At 43.0% G+C, this 17,770-nt stretch overlaps 1 protein-coding gene across 1 annotated transcript in view; it reads left to right on the forward strand.

Annotated features, from left to right (window-relative positions):
* The window catches only part of LOC104275387 (collagen alpha-1(XXII) chain-like), a gene marked incomplete at both ends in the record, with an annotated part of 70,660 nt that extends 53,122 nt beyond the window's left edge, over positions 1–17,538 (forward strand). Inside the window, 5 exons of the mRNA XM_009871322.1 lie at positions 3,922–4,033; positions 13,102–13,225; positions 15,437–15,712; positions 16,754–16,834; positions 17,425–17,538. Coding sequence (XP_009869624.1) covers positions 3,922–4,033; positions 13,102–13,225; positions 15,437–15,712; positions 16,754–16,834; positions 17,425–17,538 — 707 coding nt within the window. The remainder of the gene's footprint in view (positions 1–3,921; positions 4,034–13,101; positions 13,226–15,436; positions 15,713–16,753; positions 16,835–17,424) is intronic.
* Positions 17,539–17,770: the final 232 nt, after the last annotated feature.

A 17,770-nucleotide genomic window follows, 5' to 3' on the forward strand; every position in this document is an offset into this window, starting at 1 on the left:
TCGGTGAACCTGCTCTGGCAGTGGGGCTGGACTAGGTGATCTTTCGAGGTCCCTTCCAACCCCTGACATTCTGTGATTCTGTGCTTGTGTGCTTCTGTTACTTTAAAGCAGAAATTAATCTGGAAGTTTCCCTAAGTGCCTTCTTTCCAGTCCCAGCTGGGCAATCTGCCCTTACTAATTTCTCAGCTCAAAAGGCAGTATTTTGGGTTTGCTTGCTTCTTCTCCCACTTAGAAATGGCACAGTATCTCTTTAAGGAGGCTCTTACAGTTGGATGGTCAGGATAACAAACTTGAGAAATTGCTTTTCTGAATTTAATAAACTGCAGCCTTTATTCTGATGGCAAATGAGACAATGTAAATGTAAGTAATGTGTGATTATTTTGCGCTTTTTTCCTGCTTCATTCACTGCACAAAACAAGTAGCATTCCCTTTGAGTAGAGTATATCTTACCCAGCTTCAGCAGTCTGAAAATCAGTGTGTGGGCTTCCTGCCTGCCGAGTGGGAGGAGGTAGGCTCTGCCAAAGAGTGATTCAGCCTGTCTTTGGATAGGTCTGAGACAGGTGTGATGAGTTGTCTTCTTAGAGACTCCTCTAGTTCTCTGCTGGCCTGCAAGGGGCCCAAGGCAACCTGAATACATCAGATACTTCCTTTTCAGAAAGGTAAAATGAAGTGAGATTCATCTTATCCTCAGCAGACTTCTTCATTTGTTGAATGTATGGCCTGATGCCCCATTTTCTGTATCACAATTGAGATCTTACAGCCACCAAAGTGTCCTTTGCCTCCTTGGGCTTTGGTTGGCAGGGAGTGTCCAGGAGTGGAGGTTATCTCACCAGCTACAGACCTTTGCTAGGAGAGGTTTAGCATGCACTCTGAGCATCTTAAGCCCTCTTTATGTCAATGAAGGGAATCATACACTTTTAGCATCTCTTTTAGTAGGACATTTAGTAGAAGTGCCTATGTTTGCTTCTCTGTGCCTAACTGAATGTCTCTGTTACTACCCTATGAAGAGAGCTGAAATTTAGCCACAAAAACCCCATGTAAACATGGATTAGTTTGTTTCATAGTTCCCTTTAAGGAAAGTGGAGGAGATATCTAAATATGACACAACAAATAATTAATAATGTGATTAAAACAAAATCATTTGCTGGTTTTGAGTGTGGACTCTGAAACATCTAGGGCTTAACTTCACCATGGACCTACGTGGTGTTTTTCAAAGAACAGCCTTCATTCATTCTTTAGTGAAAAATATATCACAAAAATTTAAAATTTGCCAATCCATAGCCTGAATAAGAAAAGTCCTATTATGGTTTACCGGTGTGCTTTTTCCAATCTTGGATGCAGTTGAGATAGTCTTGTGAGCATGACTGATTTTCACTATAGCAAGTTCTGCTTGCAAAATAGTTTTAAGAACCTCGTATGTGCTTCCTGGTGTTATTTAGGCTTTCTAAAGGAAATCTCTGAAAAAAAAAAAAGGGTTGATTAAATCTGACCTGGGTTTCAACTGGAAAAACATGCTACTGTGCACACCTTCACATTTGCTCATGTGCTCCTGATGTGAACTCTAGCTTGAGTTGTTAGAGAAAGATGAGAGCAAGTTTTGGGTCTGAGCTAAGGATGGGAAAACTTAGCAAGAAGTTCTTGTCACTGTACCTTGCCCATGTGTATTTTGAGCAGTGGAATTTTACAAGCTTCTTGAGATGAGCACTGCTCCGTAGCATGAGGTCTCTCATGACACACAGAATCACAGAATCATGGAATTGTTGAGGCTGGAAAAGACTTCTGAGATCATCAAGTCCAGCCTGTTACTCAAACTTTACTTGACAGTACAACGGCACTTGGACAGCGTTTCAGTCTTCGTCATCCGTAGCTCCTGCAAATAGTTAACAATTTCCCTCCCCAGTCGGTGTGGTCTGTTCTTACAAGCAACGCTCAACCCTCCTTCCTCACATTTCTGTGGCTGATGGGGATGAGGGATGTGTATTGCACGGTAAAATGAGCTCTGGGAGGGCTTATACGGACAGGCTGTACTGGTTTTTATGTGATAGGCAGGAGGGAGCTCTCATGTTCTTGGTAGGGGCTATTTGTTACGATTTATAGCTGCAATCGTGGCTGATTACAGTATGTCAGAAGGGTGTTACACTAGAGTTGTTGCAGAAGTGATTAAGAAGTGGAGCCATGAGACGGTGGAGCATCTTAACTGCCTTATTTGCCCTCCTGAATGTCCAGTAATAACTGAAAACAGAGTGATCAGGAGGGAAAAGCTGTTGACAGCCGAGGAAGTTACTGTAATACAGAAGGCCTCAACTTGGCACCAGGCAACCATTTCTGTCTTTGCAAACAATTAAGACTATATTTCCTCAGAAAAAGCTATTTCTTCAGAAAAAAGCTCCATGATGGAAGCTTTATGTTCCTTTTTCTGTCTGCAGTCACATCTTGATTTGCCTTGGGACTGGCCCATGGAGACTTTTTCATCTATTTCTTCGTATAAATTTGAAGCATAACATCATTAGATACATGCCTTTTCCTCTGGCAACTATTTTCAGGCCCTACAGTGGCTTTCAGCCTGAAAGGTTCATGAGGGCGACTAAGAAATCCAGAAATGATAGAATCTAAGTTCACTACACAAAAATATTTATCTATCCTCGTTTCAGGAGCTCCCTAACTGAGCAAAGTTAAAAGCACTGCCATAGTTTAAAATCAATTTATCAAAATAAGCTATTTTAGTATCACTAGGGTTAAGTGCTGGAGTTAATGTGTGTAATTGTGTGAGGGGGAGAAGAGGTTGGAATAGCCCAAATAGAAGAAAAACACAGGTTCCTTGCTCAGTCGCTCACAACGTGCCTTTTGCAATGTTTTTAACTCCACAGTCTGTGTGTTTCTGGGAGTGCTTTGTAGTTTGGATGAGAATCCTGTGGAGCCCGTTCGGAGCTAAAAGCAGGATGGTTCCATCCACACAGGACTGCGTCTCCAGGAACTGGATGCATTTGGCAGCACGGCACAATTGTACCCCTGGCAGGATTTAGCAACTGGGAATTCAAGTCACCAGAGCATGGATTTGTTGTGGGTAGGACCACATTGATGCTGGAGCTGCATAGACACGTGTCCTATTCAAGTAGATCCAGAGGAGGTCCATGAAGATGATCAGAGGGATGGTAGACATCTGCTGTGAAGAAAGGCTGAGAGTTGGGGATGTTCAGCATGGGGAAGGCTCCAGGGAGATCTTATTGTGGCATTTGAATCTATGAAAGGGACTTACAAGAAAAATGGAGAAAGACTTCTTACCAATGCCTGTAGTGACAGGACTAGGGTCAACAGTTTTTAATTGGAAGAGGGCAGACTTAGACTGGACATGAGGAAAAAAAAAAAATTGCAATGATGGCAGTGAGACGCTGAAACAGGTTGCCCAGAGAAGCTGTGGATGCCTCGTCCCTGCAAGTGTCTAAGGGCAGGTTGGACGGGGCTTTGAGCAACCTGGTCTAGTGGGAGGTGTCCCTGCTCATGGCAGGGAGTTGGAACTAGACGATCTTTGAAGGCCCCTTCAAACCTTAACCGTTCTGTGATTCTGTGGTTCTATGATTCTATGAATAAGTGTTTCAGTCTGTATCTGTGAGTTTTCTATATAGGGATTAATGAATTATACAGCATTTTCTGGGTGTTGTGGCAATGCAAAAAATAATGATTTTTGGAGAACTGTGTTCTAATCTCTCCAGGTCCTGTTACAATTTGAATTTATGCTTGTTTTTGACGTTTTGGACTGAGCCATTTAAACCATGTCAGATTTTTGATCTGGCTTTTCCCACCAAGAACAAGATTAATCTGTGAAGTGCTATGTTTGTGGGCTGAGGTAACTATCTAAGTACAGTTGAAGACATGTCCCACTGCCTGATCAATGTCTTGTATTTGCACTTTGGTTACGGACAGGATTTGACCTGATGAATTCGTTCAGCGTGAGACAGATTTTTGGAATGAAAGAAAATGGAATTCAGAGCGCTTATGTACGACTTGGAAGCTTCCCTGTTGTTCAGAAAACTGAGTGAGTACCCTGTTTTTTCACTTTATTTCGATCTGAGTCTCTGCTTTATACTATTTGTTGGTTATCTGGCACCTACACATCCATTGCTGCTTTGATCAGCTCTTTCAGTTCTGCCTGCACAGAATTTATACAACGTGGTCAGGAGCCTCTGCACCAACAACAGGCTCCATCCTGGTAGAGCATGAGCTGATTTCAGGGTATCTCAGTGGTTGTGAGGAGCAGTATCAAGAAATTCACGAAAGAACTTAGACCTGAAGAAATAGCTCCTAAAAGGAATATTTGGTAACACGCCCATTGTGATATTTATTTGCTGATGGCAAGTTCCCAGTTGCTGTTGTTAGCAGTTGGCTAATATGGGGTTCAGCCTTGTAAAAGAATGAGCAATTTTAATCCCATGTTAACATGGATTCAGCCCTTGGAGCCTTTTGTGACCTAAGGCTGCCAGCTGTGTCATAGTCTATCAGAACGGTTTCTCTTTGTGGCGTCCCTGGCGACAGGGAGGCTGGACTAAAATGATCTCTAAGGTCCCTTCCAGCTTAGGCCATTCTGTGCTTATTCTATGATGATTTTTCTTTGGGTTGTCACTTGACTCCTGCCAGCCTTGGCCATGAAGGGAGTGAGTGTAATTTTACTGAGTAACCATGAGCTACAGATTGAATTGTCATCATTAACATTTTTGCAGTATATTTCTCTGTGCTGATTTGAACTTCAGCTTAAAAAAAATCAGTGGTAATTCTTTTCCTTCTTATGTATGAGGGCTGTTATTTTTTATTCTGTTTTAGCTCTTTTACTCAGCTCACTGCATCTTTGAGATTGTCCTGTGACTTACAAGTGCCTGATTTCACAACACTTTTTTCATCCTGGAGACAGCCTGGATTGATTTACCCTTCTCCCCTCCCCGTCTTTCTTCATATAAACACAGGATCTTTTTTTAAAAAAAACAAACTAGAAATATGATATACTGAAAATAAAACTGTTTGCTCTAAAGTCCATAAATTATGTCGGGTCTGAGAGTAAGTAAATTCATTGTTTGGGAGAAGGCCAGCCAACTTAAGACACCTTGGTTTTCAGAAGTGGTATGTACATAGCTGAGGGATGTGTGGAGGGGAAGAAGCCTCTTTTATTAGGCTCACAGCAGTCTCTGGGTAGAATTTCTGCTTGCTGCAGCTCATGACAGCTGACGGGAGTGTGCTTTATCACTGTAAAGTATTACTACCAAGACTACACAGAAAGAAGCCCTTGAAGTGAAGAAGACCAGCTGGCACTTAAGAAATTCTGGGAATGATGATACCCTGAATCTGAGCTCTGGGTGCTACTATGACAAATAGAATTTAGTGCAGTCCTTGGGTGTATAAACAGGAGCTGTCAGGTATGAGGTGACTGGCTCTATATCCAGGAACTCACTCTCCACTGCTGGAGTGCTGCGTCCAGTCCGTGTTCACTTAATTCAACAGACACTCGTGGAGAGAATGGAAGATTGAAGAACTGTGAAGCGAATCTGTTAGTGGGAAATTCAAGACGTGTGGTGTAGCCAGGTAAAACTAAGAAGTGGTTAACAACTGAGGTGATTGCTCTCTGTAAGAACCTCTGGGAAGTCAAAGTTTGATAAAGGGTCTTTGGTGCTAAGGATAGGAGTAGGCCAAAAGTCAGTGCTGCCTGTTGATGGCGTCAAAAACCAGCATGGAAGAAAGGCACGCTTTCGACAATATACATAATTAACCACTGCAACAGGTTAGCATAGGCTACAGAGAGTTGTCCGTTTGCATCGTTTTTATAAGGGTTGAAGTATTTTGTTGTTGTTGCTGTTGTTTTTTCCCCAGAATGACCGAGGGAATGAAGCCAGACTGACTAGCTATGATGACTTTCCGTCTGCTCGGATTGCATCCATTTATTTGTTATAGTCTAAAATAAGCAGAATATTTTACTACTCAGGACAATTAGAAGTAAAACATTCTTAATTGGTAGACTGAAATGACTAAGCTTCTTTTGAATGATTATCTGACACATGGAATTAAAGCAGAACTTTTATATTTTCAGCCTTTTGTATTTTAGCTCCTGTATTCCTCTGTTTTGAGAGTAAACCGAAATGGATATAACGCCATGGAACGTGTTGGCACATTTGGTTCATTTTAGCCTCTGGATGTCAGGATTCTGAGGTGGTGCACGCAGGGTCGTTACTCACAGAAAATGAAGTCTTGTAAAGCTGCATAAAACTGATAACTGGAATAATAAACAAAACAAAAACATCTGTCCTGTCTTGCAGATAACCTCAAGCAATGTTTAGCAACTGATAGCAACATCTCATAATTAGATACAAAATCATTAGCTGACTAATATATGTAATTCACTTTATTATCTGCTTAAAGGATTTGTATCCTTTTGTATAAGCACTGCTACTTTTACAAAGTGCCAGCTTAGCTGCCTGGGAAGTGTCCCTGTTCATCTTCCAGTCTGGAGCCTTACAACTATGAACTTCCTTCCTCTCTGTGATGCTTCTGGGAGCAGGCAAACCCAACAGCCAGAAGCTTGGCTGCAGACAACGTCCTGGCCACTGAGGGATTTCCAGGTCTCTCTAGCTGGCTGAGGGCTAGTCCAGAGAACTGGTGGGTGCTTCTCCTCACTCCTCGGCTAGCTGAGGCTTTCCCACTCTTTGCTCGTGGCTCCTCCTCCTTGATCTTCTGGTCAAATCTATGCACCAGGTTTCTGGTTTTGGGGACTCAGGCTTGTTCCTCTTTACTCTTGTTTTGGCTAATGCCAAGATTCTGGCTCACTGGCTCATTCCGCTCTCCATCTGCTTCTCCTAGTCCTGATTCTAATCCATGCTCATCCCTCAGACCAGCCTCTTCTGGTTCCAGGCTGGATTGGTTCTCATTTCAGCTGCCATCTCACAGAACTTCCTGATACTTGGCCTTGCGTCTAGTCAGGTTCCATTTGCTCTTTATATTGGTACAGTGTTTTCTTCTCCAGTTTCTGAGCCTTGGGGTTTTTTAGGCATGAATACCCTGGTGTGTTAGTGTGGGGACTCTGCCTCCTCACATCACGTTTGAGTTCAGCTGCCTATCCTGGGTTTTTCCATGAGCTTTTGCCCTGGTCTCATAATTTGTTCTGCTCCTCAGAGAAGAAAATTCTACACAAAGGTGCAAAACTCTCCTATGCTAAACAGGAAACTTGCTGCATGGTTCCTTGTTCCTTACTTCTCAAATATGTATTTCATCTGAAGAACAGCAGAGACAACTAAGATTCTTCAGCCTGGAGAAGAGAAGGCTCAGGGTGAGATGGCCTCATATCCATATATATAAATACCTGATGGGAAGGAAACAAAGAAAGTGGAGCCAGAATCTTCTCAGTGGTATCCATTGATAGGACAAGAAGCAATGGGAACAAAATGAAATCATGAAATTCAACCTGAACACAAGAAAAACCTTCTTTAGACTAGCTGATCTCAAGAGGTCCAGCTGTTAGGCCTGGTCTTGGACCTGTCACAAAATTTCTTATGGCGTTGCAGATGGAAAAAGAGCATGATCCTGTGCTGAAGTCAGGGAGGAAACACATGACTCCTTGCTCTAAGAAAGGGGTGAGAGCAGACTCCCAGCTGAAGGATCTTGCTGTGGCCCCTACCTGGTCTCATGACCTCTGTTACCAGACAGGTGCTTGTCTTCTAGAAGAATCGTAGAATCATTGAATGTGTTGAGTTGGAAGGAACCTGTAAAGGTCATCTAGTCCAACCCCTCTAAGGTAAGCAGGGAAATCTAACATGTCTGTCCAAATCTGCTATGGAGTCAGAGGGAATGTGTCTGTCAGGATGACACCTGAGGAGTTTTTTGTATGCTTCTTCTTTACTAGTCAGCTAAACAGGGTAAATTCATTGGCCCCAGACCTGTGTCATTTGTGCTCTTCACTTGTTCGTGTGCTCATGTCAAGTTAGTTTTGGGTGATGTCAAGCAATGTTATCCCAGACAATGCCTGGGCTTGGTGTGAAGGATGGATCATACCTGAGACTGGTCCCCAAAGACAGTTTGGACGTGATCACACTCCTCGGGAAAGGAGCACTGAGCTGAACCTCACTCATAGCTGGCGAATGGACCCTGATGGTTATTTACGAGTGTGAACATAGAGATTGAGTCTTCTGAGAAGGCAAAGGAGATGAAGCATGACTGAGATGGAATGACTGAAGCGGGGTTTTTTTTAATGTTTAGAGAGTAAAAGATTGAGGGGAGCTGATAAACATGCAGAAGATTCCAGCAAACTGAGGAGAACAAGGTGTTTGCATGGTTCCTTGTGGAAAAAAGTTGTTTCAGGGAGATTAAACTGCAGCAAGTCAGGTTTAGGATAGACTTTTTTTGTTGCATGTAGAATATTGAAAAACAGGAAGAAATTATCTATAATGATTATATCTATTCCATCACTGAGATTTCTGAAGTAGAGGCCAAAGACATATCTGCCAAGGATGTATGGGTGGAGTTGATTCTGTGTTGTGATGATCCTTCTGTAGCCTCTTTTCTTTTCTTTTCTTTTCTTTTCTTTTCTTTTCTTTTCTTTTCTTTTCTTTTCTTTTCTTTTCTTTTCTTTTCTTTTCTTTTCTTTTCTTTTCTTTTCTTTTCTTTTCTTTTCTTTTCTTTTCTTTTCTTTTCTTTTCTTTTCTTTTCTTTTCTTTTCTTTTCTTTTCTTTTCTTTTCTTTTCTTTTCTTTTCTTTTCTTTTCTTTTCTTTTCTTTTCTTTTCTTTTCTTTTCTTTTCTTTTCTTTTCTTTTCTTTTCTTTTCTTTTCTTTTCTTTTCTTTTCTTTTCTTTTCTTTTCTTTTCTTTTCTTTTCTTTTCTTTTCTTTTCTTTTCTTTTCTTTTCTTTTCTTTTCTTTTCTTTTCTTTTCTTTTCTTTTCTTTTCTTTTTCCTTTCCTTTCCTTTCCTTTCCTTTCCTTTCCTTTCCTTTCCTTTCCTTTCCTTTCCTTTCCTTTTTTCCTTTTCTTTTCTTCTTCTCTTCTTTTCTTTAGCTGTTGTAAAAGTGGTCATATTTCTCAAATATATTAATTATGCTCTTCCTCACCAGATGTGGACACCCTATTAATTGTTGGTGCGATCAGCGTCTGAAATGAGAACTGATAATCTTACTTTTCTCCATTCTGTTGTTACTATAGATGTAAGATCTTCTACTGATTGTCACAGATAGAGATAGACCCTTACGACAAAAAAACACGTGAGAGGGAGGCTATATATTGAAAATGGCCAAAGGAGTCTTCTGCCTGGTTATTAAAACTTTTTCTTTGTAAAGTTGTGATTTGCCTGACCTTGTAGCCAGGTTAATTAACTCAGACTACCCTGCAGCACTGGGGGATTCTCCAGCCTTCGAGTTTTACAAGGGCCTCTCCTGCAATCTATCCTGTTGTCAGAATTATAGACCAAGGAGCTGGCAGAGTGCTCCCTGTAGGTACCCGGCATCCAGCAAAGCTCCGTATTATGGATCATCAGTTCAATTCAGCTTTGGGTGAAAGAAGGAAATAAAACATTTCTGAGGACAGCAGTACCTGCCCTTGGATTCCCAAGTAAAGCTAAACTTCTAGATGGAAATCAGTTTTTAGTGAGAAAATAAATGTAAACTCATAAACAAAGTTTTTGTTACTTATACAGTAATGCACCTCAGTAAAAGATGCAGAGACCAGCAGAGACCAGGGCTTTCAGGAACAGCTCTTATCATATCTTCAGAGCAATGAGAGCGTCTTTAGGTTTGTGTTTGGCACAAAGCCTTCCTCTATCAGGAACATGCAGCCAGTTCTTCGGTACCTTTAAAAATCAGTTGCAGGTGACAGATCCTTATAGTTTTCTATCAGTTTAAATCTACCTGATGGACCATTTGTCAGCCTCTCTGTGATGAGATGTGGCCAGACTCACCAGAATATTTAGATTCCTAACTCCCAGCCATTTCTGTGGGTTTTAAAAATCTGAAAACCCTTGTTGAATTTAATCTCACGTGGTGACAGTCATGTTCCCAACTCAGTGGTATCCAGAAGGACTGTCTTAGCACAAAGGCCAGCATCTGGCTCTTCCAGATTTGGTTGTAGGTTGTCAGGGTCAGGGCTCGACATGGTGTCTTGGGGGATTAATTTCGACCACATGCTCTTAGACCTCCTTGCTCAGCAGTGCAGCGATGGCATGGTTACAGCCACTGCCTTTAATTCGTTCTTGGTTCTAAAAAAAACATAAGGTAACAGTCAAAAAAACGTTTGGGAAAGGCAACATCGAAAGCATATGTCCTGCTGCTGTTGGTGTAGAGGAAATGTTGACGTAGAGGAAATGGATTAAAGCTAGAGATGGGTCAGTTCAGATTGGATGTGAGGAAGAAGTTCTTCCCCATGAGGATGGTGAGACCCTGGCACAGGTTGTCCAGAGAAGGGGTGGAAGACCCATCCCTGGAAGTTTTTAAGGCCAGCCTGGATGGGGCTCTGGGCAGCCTGATCTAGTGGGAGATGTCCCTGCCCATGGCAGGGGGGTTGGAACTAGATGATCTTTAAGGTCCCTTCAAACTCTGACAATTCTGTTCAATGTGATGATAGAAAACACACTGTGGATCAAGCAAGAAAGCAAAGCACCTCCAGAGCTGCGACTCCACTGTCTCATGCCACAACCAAGGAATGAAGAACCGTTTCTCTGCTTGTTTTGCATCCAGTAAGAGGTTGGAGTTGGTGCTGGGTTGTCGCTAGGGGAGTAATTTGATGGGGCTCTCTGTGCCCAAAATGTGAATCAGAGTCTTTAAAAGGCAGGGCAGAGAGGGAACTCACAACTGTGATGGTGAAGATAGATGGGGAGGAGTGAGTGAAGATAAATGCACTAGGCATGTGTGCTGAAATGACAGACTTTGAGGAGCTGAGCCATGGGGAAATGCCCCCACTGGCAGCACTCTCCTCTTGAAATGTCTGTGATTTTTATTCAAGAGGATGGGGCAGTAAGCAATGCCTTTCAAACTATCAGCCTTGCCACGTTGCTGTGTTTTGAAGTTAGTCGAAGGGATGGAGGAAAACAAGCCAAACTATCAGTGGTGTTAAAAGAGGAGGCATCTTCTTCTTTGACAAGGTTGGGCACAGTGAGTTTACAAAGCTATTTTGGCAGGAAAATGTGCAGTGAGGCCTGTGAAGGAGACCTGGTGGGGTGCCGTGCTGGGAGGGCTGATGTGACTGACCTGACTCTTGCCAAACACCCAGAAGATTTTCTTGGTGGCTTTCAGTGCCCTACTCATTCCAGTTGCATTCTCCATGGTGACTCTGCCGCAAGAATGACGACTGACATGCTTCTTGTTTTGTCAAGAAAAGAGGAAGCATCTGGCTGTTTTGTGTGCCATGGGAGAGCTGGGTGCTGGCATGAGGTGAATCTGTGACCTGGGAGGGCTGGTTTGTGAATAGCCAGTGCTGAGAAGTGACAACCCTGTCTGCTCTCCTAAGGGAAGGATTTTACAAAGGAGCTAGTGGGAGCTTGGTTCCATTTTCTCTTGTTTTGGAAGGCTTCAGAGAGTGCCTCTGTCCTCAGCTTATAATGATGCATAGCCTGCATGGACATTTTATACAGCAAAAGCCACAGCAGTGAATGAAACTGCAGTGTCCTGAATTTTTAACTTGGCTAAAAAGATAGGGAATTCAAAGCACAGATTGAATATTTTTGACATAAGACTGGCTTTGAACCTTTGCTGTAATTGCAAACTGAAGTATTTTGGAAATTTTGAGGATTTTTTTTACTTTAAACACCATTAAAAGCCTCTAGTTTTGTGTGCCTTGGACTGTGCCAGCTTCTGCGCAGTGATGAGCTATGTCAAGTGTTTCTTAAGACAATCTGTCTTCATTGTTTTGCTCTTCATTAATTGCTACTGTTGTGTTTTGTTTTTTAATGGGTGCTTATGCCTGAGTGCTCAGATGTCTGGAAGTGAAGACATGATATTTCGGAAGAGTCTATTTAGGAGTGATCAGAGGAGCAGGCTGGCTTGGCATGGGGAACAATGACGTTAACTGGGACTCTTCAGCTGGGAAAAGAGATGTCTTAGAGGCATTATACACAAAGTTTTCAAAATCATGAATGGCACAAAACCCAGAAAAAGAATAGGTTCATTATGTTATCCATTATAAGAACTGAGGTAGGTCCTAAACAAACAAGAGGAAGCTCATTATACAGTGGGTAGCAGAGCTGTACCATCCCTTGCCAAAGGATGCTGTGAATGTACTAAGTTTACCTGAGTTGAAGGGGTGACTGGAGAGGTCCTTACAAGATAAATCAGTTTAAAGTTATTAATACAGAAATTGCAGTTGTCTCCAAATTTGACCTGGATCCCAAAGAGCTGGAGGTAGAGGGGATATGTTTATCCTCTTCATTTTCATTTTTAGGCATCCAGTAATGGCTAGTGACAAAAAATTAATGATACTAGGTTAGTTATGCCTTCTGCCCAGGCCTTTATGCTTATGTTATGTTCTTATGATGGGGCTGACTCAAACACTACTGAGTTTAGTTCCTTCCAACTTAGGCATGGATCATGGTGTCACACTGAGTCAATTTCTGCCTGACGTGTTTGCTTTGTTTGATTCGAGAAGGTTCTTCTGTTCTCCCAGGCCATCAGCCCAGGAACATCTTCCTGGACAGGCATGAGCTGTAGTGCCTGATTTGGAGCAAATATTTCGGTATTTGTTGCTATAACTTGGTACATTTCTGGAGGGTTTCAGGTGCGCTCACCCATTCTCAGAGGTCACAGATCTCCAGTGCATCTGGAGAAGAACAGAATGATTTACAGATTGTATGAACTGAAGCATCAAGTGAAAAACAACTGTTTTATCATGATGAACACTGGACTGGAGTTTTTCACTGTTTCTCATTTAATTTGAGAGCTTCACTAATGGAATGAAAAAGGGCTCCTCAAGGACAGAACCACCTGCAGGGCACAAGCTCATGTTCATCCCTCTGCAGGCTGCCAAATACAACAGATTTTGTAGGAACTATATGATACTTCTGGGAAGCATTGCTGAGACAAACAGAGTTTTACAAGTTCTGCTCTTCGCTGCTAAGCCTGACACATATTGCTCTCTTTTCTGCTCCCCACACCAGGGACGTATTTCCACAAGGTCTCCCTGATGAATATGCCTTTGTAACTACCTTCAAATTCCGGAAGGCTTCCAGAAAAGAAGACTGGTATATTTGGCAGATTATTGACAAGTACGGCATACCACAGGTACGAGGTCCTTTGCATCCAGCAAGAACAGCCTTGTTTCTCTTTTGTTGCATGAGCCGACTGTCTTGCCTTAACCTCCCACTCCTTTTTCCTGGTGGACTGGTAAAAATCCTGTTGCCTCTCTTTCAGTTCATTTGGCTGAGAACCCTTTACCTATCGTTAACATGCAGAGAGACGTGTTAGTTGGAAAGGGGGAGAAAAATACACCATCCTTGCTCTTACAACCACTTTTTGGGTTTTGATTGTTTTCTTCAGGTAGTTCTGTTCAGGGAAAACACTTTGCCCGTTTGGAAAAAGCTTGCCATGCAGATATACTGCAGGGCAGTGAGCTATGTCAAGTTTTTGTACATACTTGTAGATATCCCATGGCAGGGGGCTGGAACTAGATGATCTTTAAGATCCCTTCCAACCCAAACCATTCTATGATTCTATGACACCATGCAAAAGCATTTTGGGTTCCCTGCTTTGGATGTGGATGTAACACCTATCATTGCTCCACATCCCTGAGTCCTAGGTGCTGCAGAATTTGATCTAATAGTTTTTGTCAAATTCTCTGAGGTTCTCAGAAGAAAAATGCCATAAGGGTGTAATAAAGGGCTGTCTCTTTCTATATAGCATGTTCTTAGCAGCATGCTGAAGTTCAGGGGTTCGTGTGTGCTTGAGAAAGGAGTGATTTGGATGAGCTATATGTTTTTATGCTCACAACAAACATGGTGCCTCCGGACATGGGCTCATGTGGCCATGTAATGCAGTATTGCTGCTTGGATACTGATATTCAAAAGGATTTGGGGAACTCACAGTAAAGGATAGATGCAGTTTGAGGACTTAGCTAACTGAGTTCCAGACAATGGTGAAAGGTATTTATGAAAATTATTTTCAGCTGCACTTGGTTAAATAAAGCATGATTTACTGTGCTACATGCTTTCCTAGTTCCTGCAGAATAAAAATGTGTATGTCACTGGGCGTTTCTTGGAGACAGCTGAAGACTTGAGCTGCTTAGGTGTGGAGAGAAAAAAGCACTTGAGACTCTCATTAATATGTTCAAAACTGTCTTAAACTGGGGTTGCAGAGACAGTGGTTTTACCACTTCTGAGCTAACGATGATCCAGGCTCACATTTCCAACCAGCACGGTACTCCCCAGCCAGCATGGTGCTCAGCTCCGTGGAGATGGGTCAGATCTGGAGTCAGCCCACGCTTGGCTCCTGACATCAGACACGGCGCGATGCTGATGGGGCCAAACTCCTTCCAGCTCTGCAGGTTACGGACACACCGTTTGTTCCCCTGGCTCTGTGCTTTGCTCTGTCCCCTGCAGCTTACTGGTAACTGCCTGACTTTGGTAGAAGTCCAGCTCAGCAGTTTCATTTCATGCCAGTCAGTGAGGCATATGTCCATGTGCCATGGGACAGTTAAGGACATGTGATAGGGCTGAAGAGCACAGAGCCTGCTGGGAAGCAGTAGAGGAATGCACAGGACAGAGGGATCCAAAACAGGTTCAGCTTTGTTTATCTGCCTTTGGGGAGGTGCTTCTGGTGTGTGCTACCACCCAACCATGCCCAGGTGTTGCCTGGGAGGCATTGAAGTGGAATATGCTTAAACCATGTCAAGGATTGTTTTCACAGGAGAAGGCTTTAGACCGTTGTGGATCTGCATGCAAGCCTGTGCCCTGCCTCTCTTATTTAGCTTGGAGAAAAGGAGGCTCAAGGGGGACCTTATTGGTCTCTACAAGTACCTGAGAGGAGGTTGTAGTGAGGTGGAGGTCAGTCTCTTCTCTGAAGGAACAAGCGATAGGGTCAAGGGGAAATGGCCTCCAGGGGAGGTTTAGGTTGGATATTAGGAACAATTTCTTCACAGTTGTCAAGCACTGGTACAGGCTGCCCAGGAAGGTGGTGGAGTCACCATCCCTGGAGGTATTTAAAAGACGTGTAAATGTGGTGCTTAGGTCTAGTGGTGGACCTGTTATTGCTTGCTTAATAGTTGTGCTCGATGATCTTAAAGATCTTTCCCAGCCTAAATGGTTCTGTGATTTACTGTAACAGGTGTAGATCCCCTGTCCATATCGCCTAGAAAACTCAGTTCTTGGTTTTTGCTTGGGTTTCTCACCATGTACTGTACCACTCCTGACTTTGGGGTGTCTGTCGTGATGGGAAGAAGGCAGGAGGAACGAGAACGTTTTGTACTTTCTCAGCAAAATCCCTTCTGTCTGCTTGCAGGTCTCGATCCGACTGGACGGAGAGAACAAAGCTGTAGAGTACAATGCCATCGGGCTCACCAAGGACGCCGTGAGAGTGGTCTTCCGAAATGCACGAGTCAGTGATCTTTTTGACCGCAACTGGCACAAAATTGCCCTCAGCATTCAGTCGAAGGCTGTCTCGCTTTACATAGACTGCAGACTAGTGCAGGTGCTGCCTATCGAAGACAGGGAAAATATTGACATTCAAGGGAAGACCGTGATCGGCAAGCGCCTGTATGACAGCGTGCCCATTGATGTGAGTACTGCCTGTACTGATTAGAGCTGGGTTTGCAGCATGTGAATGAGGTTTGAGGCATTATGTTGTAGTTGACCCTTTCCCTGAAGCAGTATCGCTGAAACGTTACCTGTGTTCCATAGCTAAAGCAGGTCGGCGTCTTGTCATGTACAAGACTTGCTGTCTTTGTATGTGAGACTGTCAGTATCTCCGTAATAGGAATTAAAAATGAGAAATCCATTTCGTCTTTCTCTCTGGTCCCAGAATGTGCTATCGTTAAAACCAGAGACAAAATCACCCACAAACACCTTCAAACTGAGTACTATACTACCCATGTAAAGATCTTCTGCTATCTGCTCTTGGCATTATGAGTGTTTCCACCTGTCGTGGGACGAGATGGGTAAAAAAAGAAAGCTTGTTAGCTCAGGAGAATCATGATACATTCTCAATTCCTTCAAAATGACACCTGATATTAAATGACTCTTACTCCCATTGAACGAAGTTGAGATCTACAGGTTTTAGCTGCTTGTCCAGTAGCGGTGTTAAGCTGGTATAACTTATACGTGATTGGTGTTTTGAGACTTGTGTAATCTTTCTTAGCTGTGCAAAATGAATGGAATGTGTGTATTAAATCTGCTAATAGCATTTCTCACACACGGGTAAATGGTCAGAAGACAGTGGGCACAACAGGAGAAAAACAGACTTTATGACTAGATGAAATTCTAGGAAGGACAGAGGTGGTCAGAATATGTTTTCTCAGACAGACATTTGGCCAGGACGTGGGGATTATCATGCCTCCTTATTTGCCTGGAAACTTGTACCAGAATTTTAATAGGCATATTGAGGGTCTCATTAGCTCAGCAGTCTTGGAGCACGCTGAGATATTGGTCCATTATTGATAGAGAGAGAGTTATTGACTACAGTATCCATAGAATCACTATGAAGTTAGCCCCATCTGGTTTTTGTTTGTATTCCTCTGCGCTGTTTGTATCCAAGCAAAAGGATGTGCAGTCTTTAATAATTCACTGTCTCTGGGACTATTGCCTCACTTATATCTTCTAGTTTGATCTTCAACGGATGGTTATTTACTGTGATTCTCGACATGCTGAGCTAGAGACCTGCTGTGACATTCCCTCTGGACCAGTAAGCTTCTTTTTGTCATTTATTCATTGTCACATGAATACTCTTCGTTGAAATCCATTACATAAATCAGGGAATATATGGCAGGGTGGGATTATGTGTTTTTTAATGATGGTGAATGAAAGCTAACCATATAATTGGTAATGTAGCAGCGCCAGGACTACTGCAGAGGGAGGAGTATAAAGAATTTGAAGTCTCCGAGTTGTTCTTCCCTTGTCAAACTGTCGGGAGAAACAAAACCCTGAAGTGATGGTGGAACAACAGAAATGCAGCATGAAATACTCAGCACATTTCCCACTGGTTTTATGTGGGAAGAGCTAAAGCAATGCCAGTTGCTGCTCAGTTTCCTCTGCCCAACTCTCATTAGAAGCTTCCGCTCTCCTTTCACTCTTCGCTCCTGGATCTTGGTTAAAGAGATTCATTGTTCATTTCACCATGTTTGAACGAATGGCTTTTTTGGGATTTCATTCCTCGCTAGGACTCCTTTAGCTGTGCGTTACCCAGTAATGCCTACGCGGTTTCTCTAAAGAGGGTGGAAGAGGAAGCTTTCTAGCAGCGAAGGCTTCACGATGACTTTGGGTGTTTGGGTGTAGTGCCAGGTCACGGTCCTGACGGAAGCACCTCCCCTGGAAGTGAGGCCCACTGTTGGCAACGAGCAAGTTGGCCACCTCAAGACTGTCAACTGCTCCTGTCCTGCTGGACAAAAGGTGAGTGTGGAGATGTGTGTGTTTCATTTGGGGCGTGCTGGGTAAGATTGGAAATAGGGGTGTGGCACCATGCAGGTGAGTTGTAAGAAGAACTGCATTTGTTTGTAAAGCATTGCAAGCCCTAGAGGTGGAAAGCACTTCACAGAAAGAGCCAGGCATGTGTTTTTCACAGGTGGGATGTCTGTGGAGGTACTGGCATTCTTCCCAGGTGTTCTCTCATTACCTGATCTTG

Source organism: Apaloderma vittatum, unplaced genomic scaffold (assembly GCF_000703405.1).
Source record: "Apaloderma vittatum isolate BGI_N311 unplaced genomic scaffold, ASM70340v1 scaffold3106, whole genome shotgun sequence".
Taxonomy (NCBI): Eukaryota; Metazoa; Chordata; class Aves; order Trogoniformes; family Trogonidae; genus Apaloderma; species Apaloderma vittatum.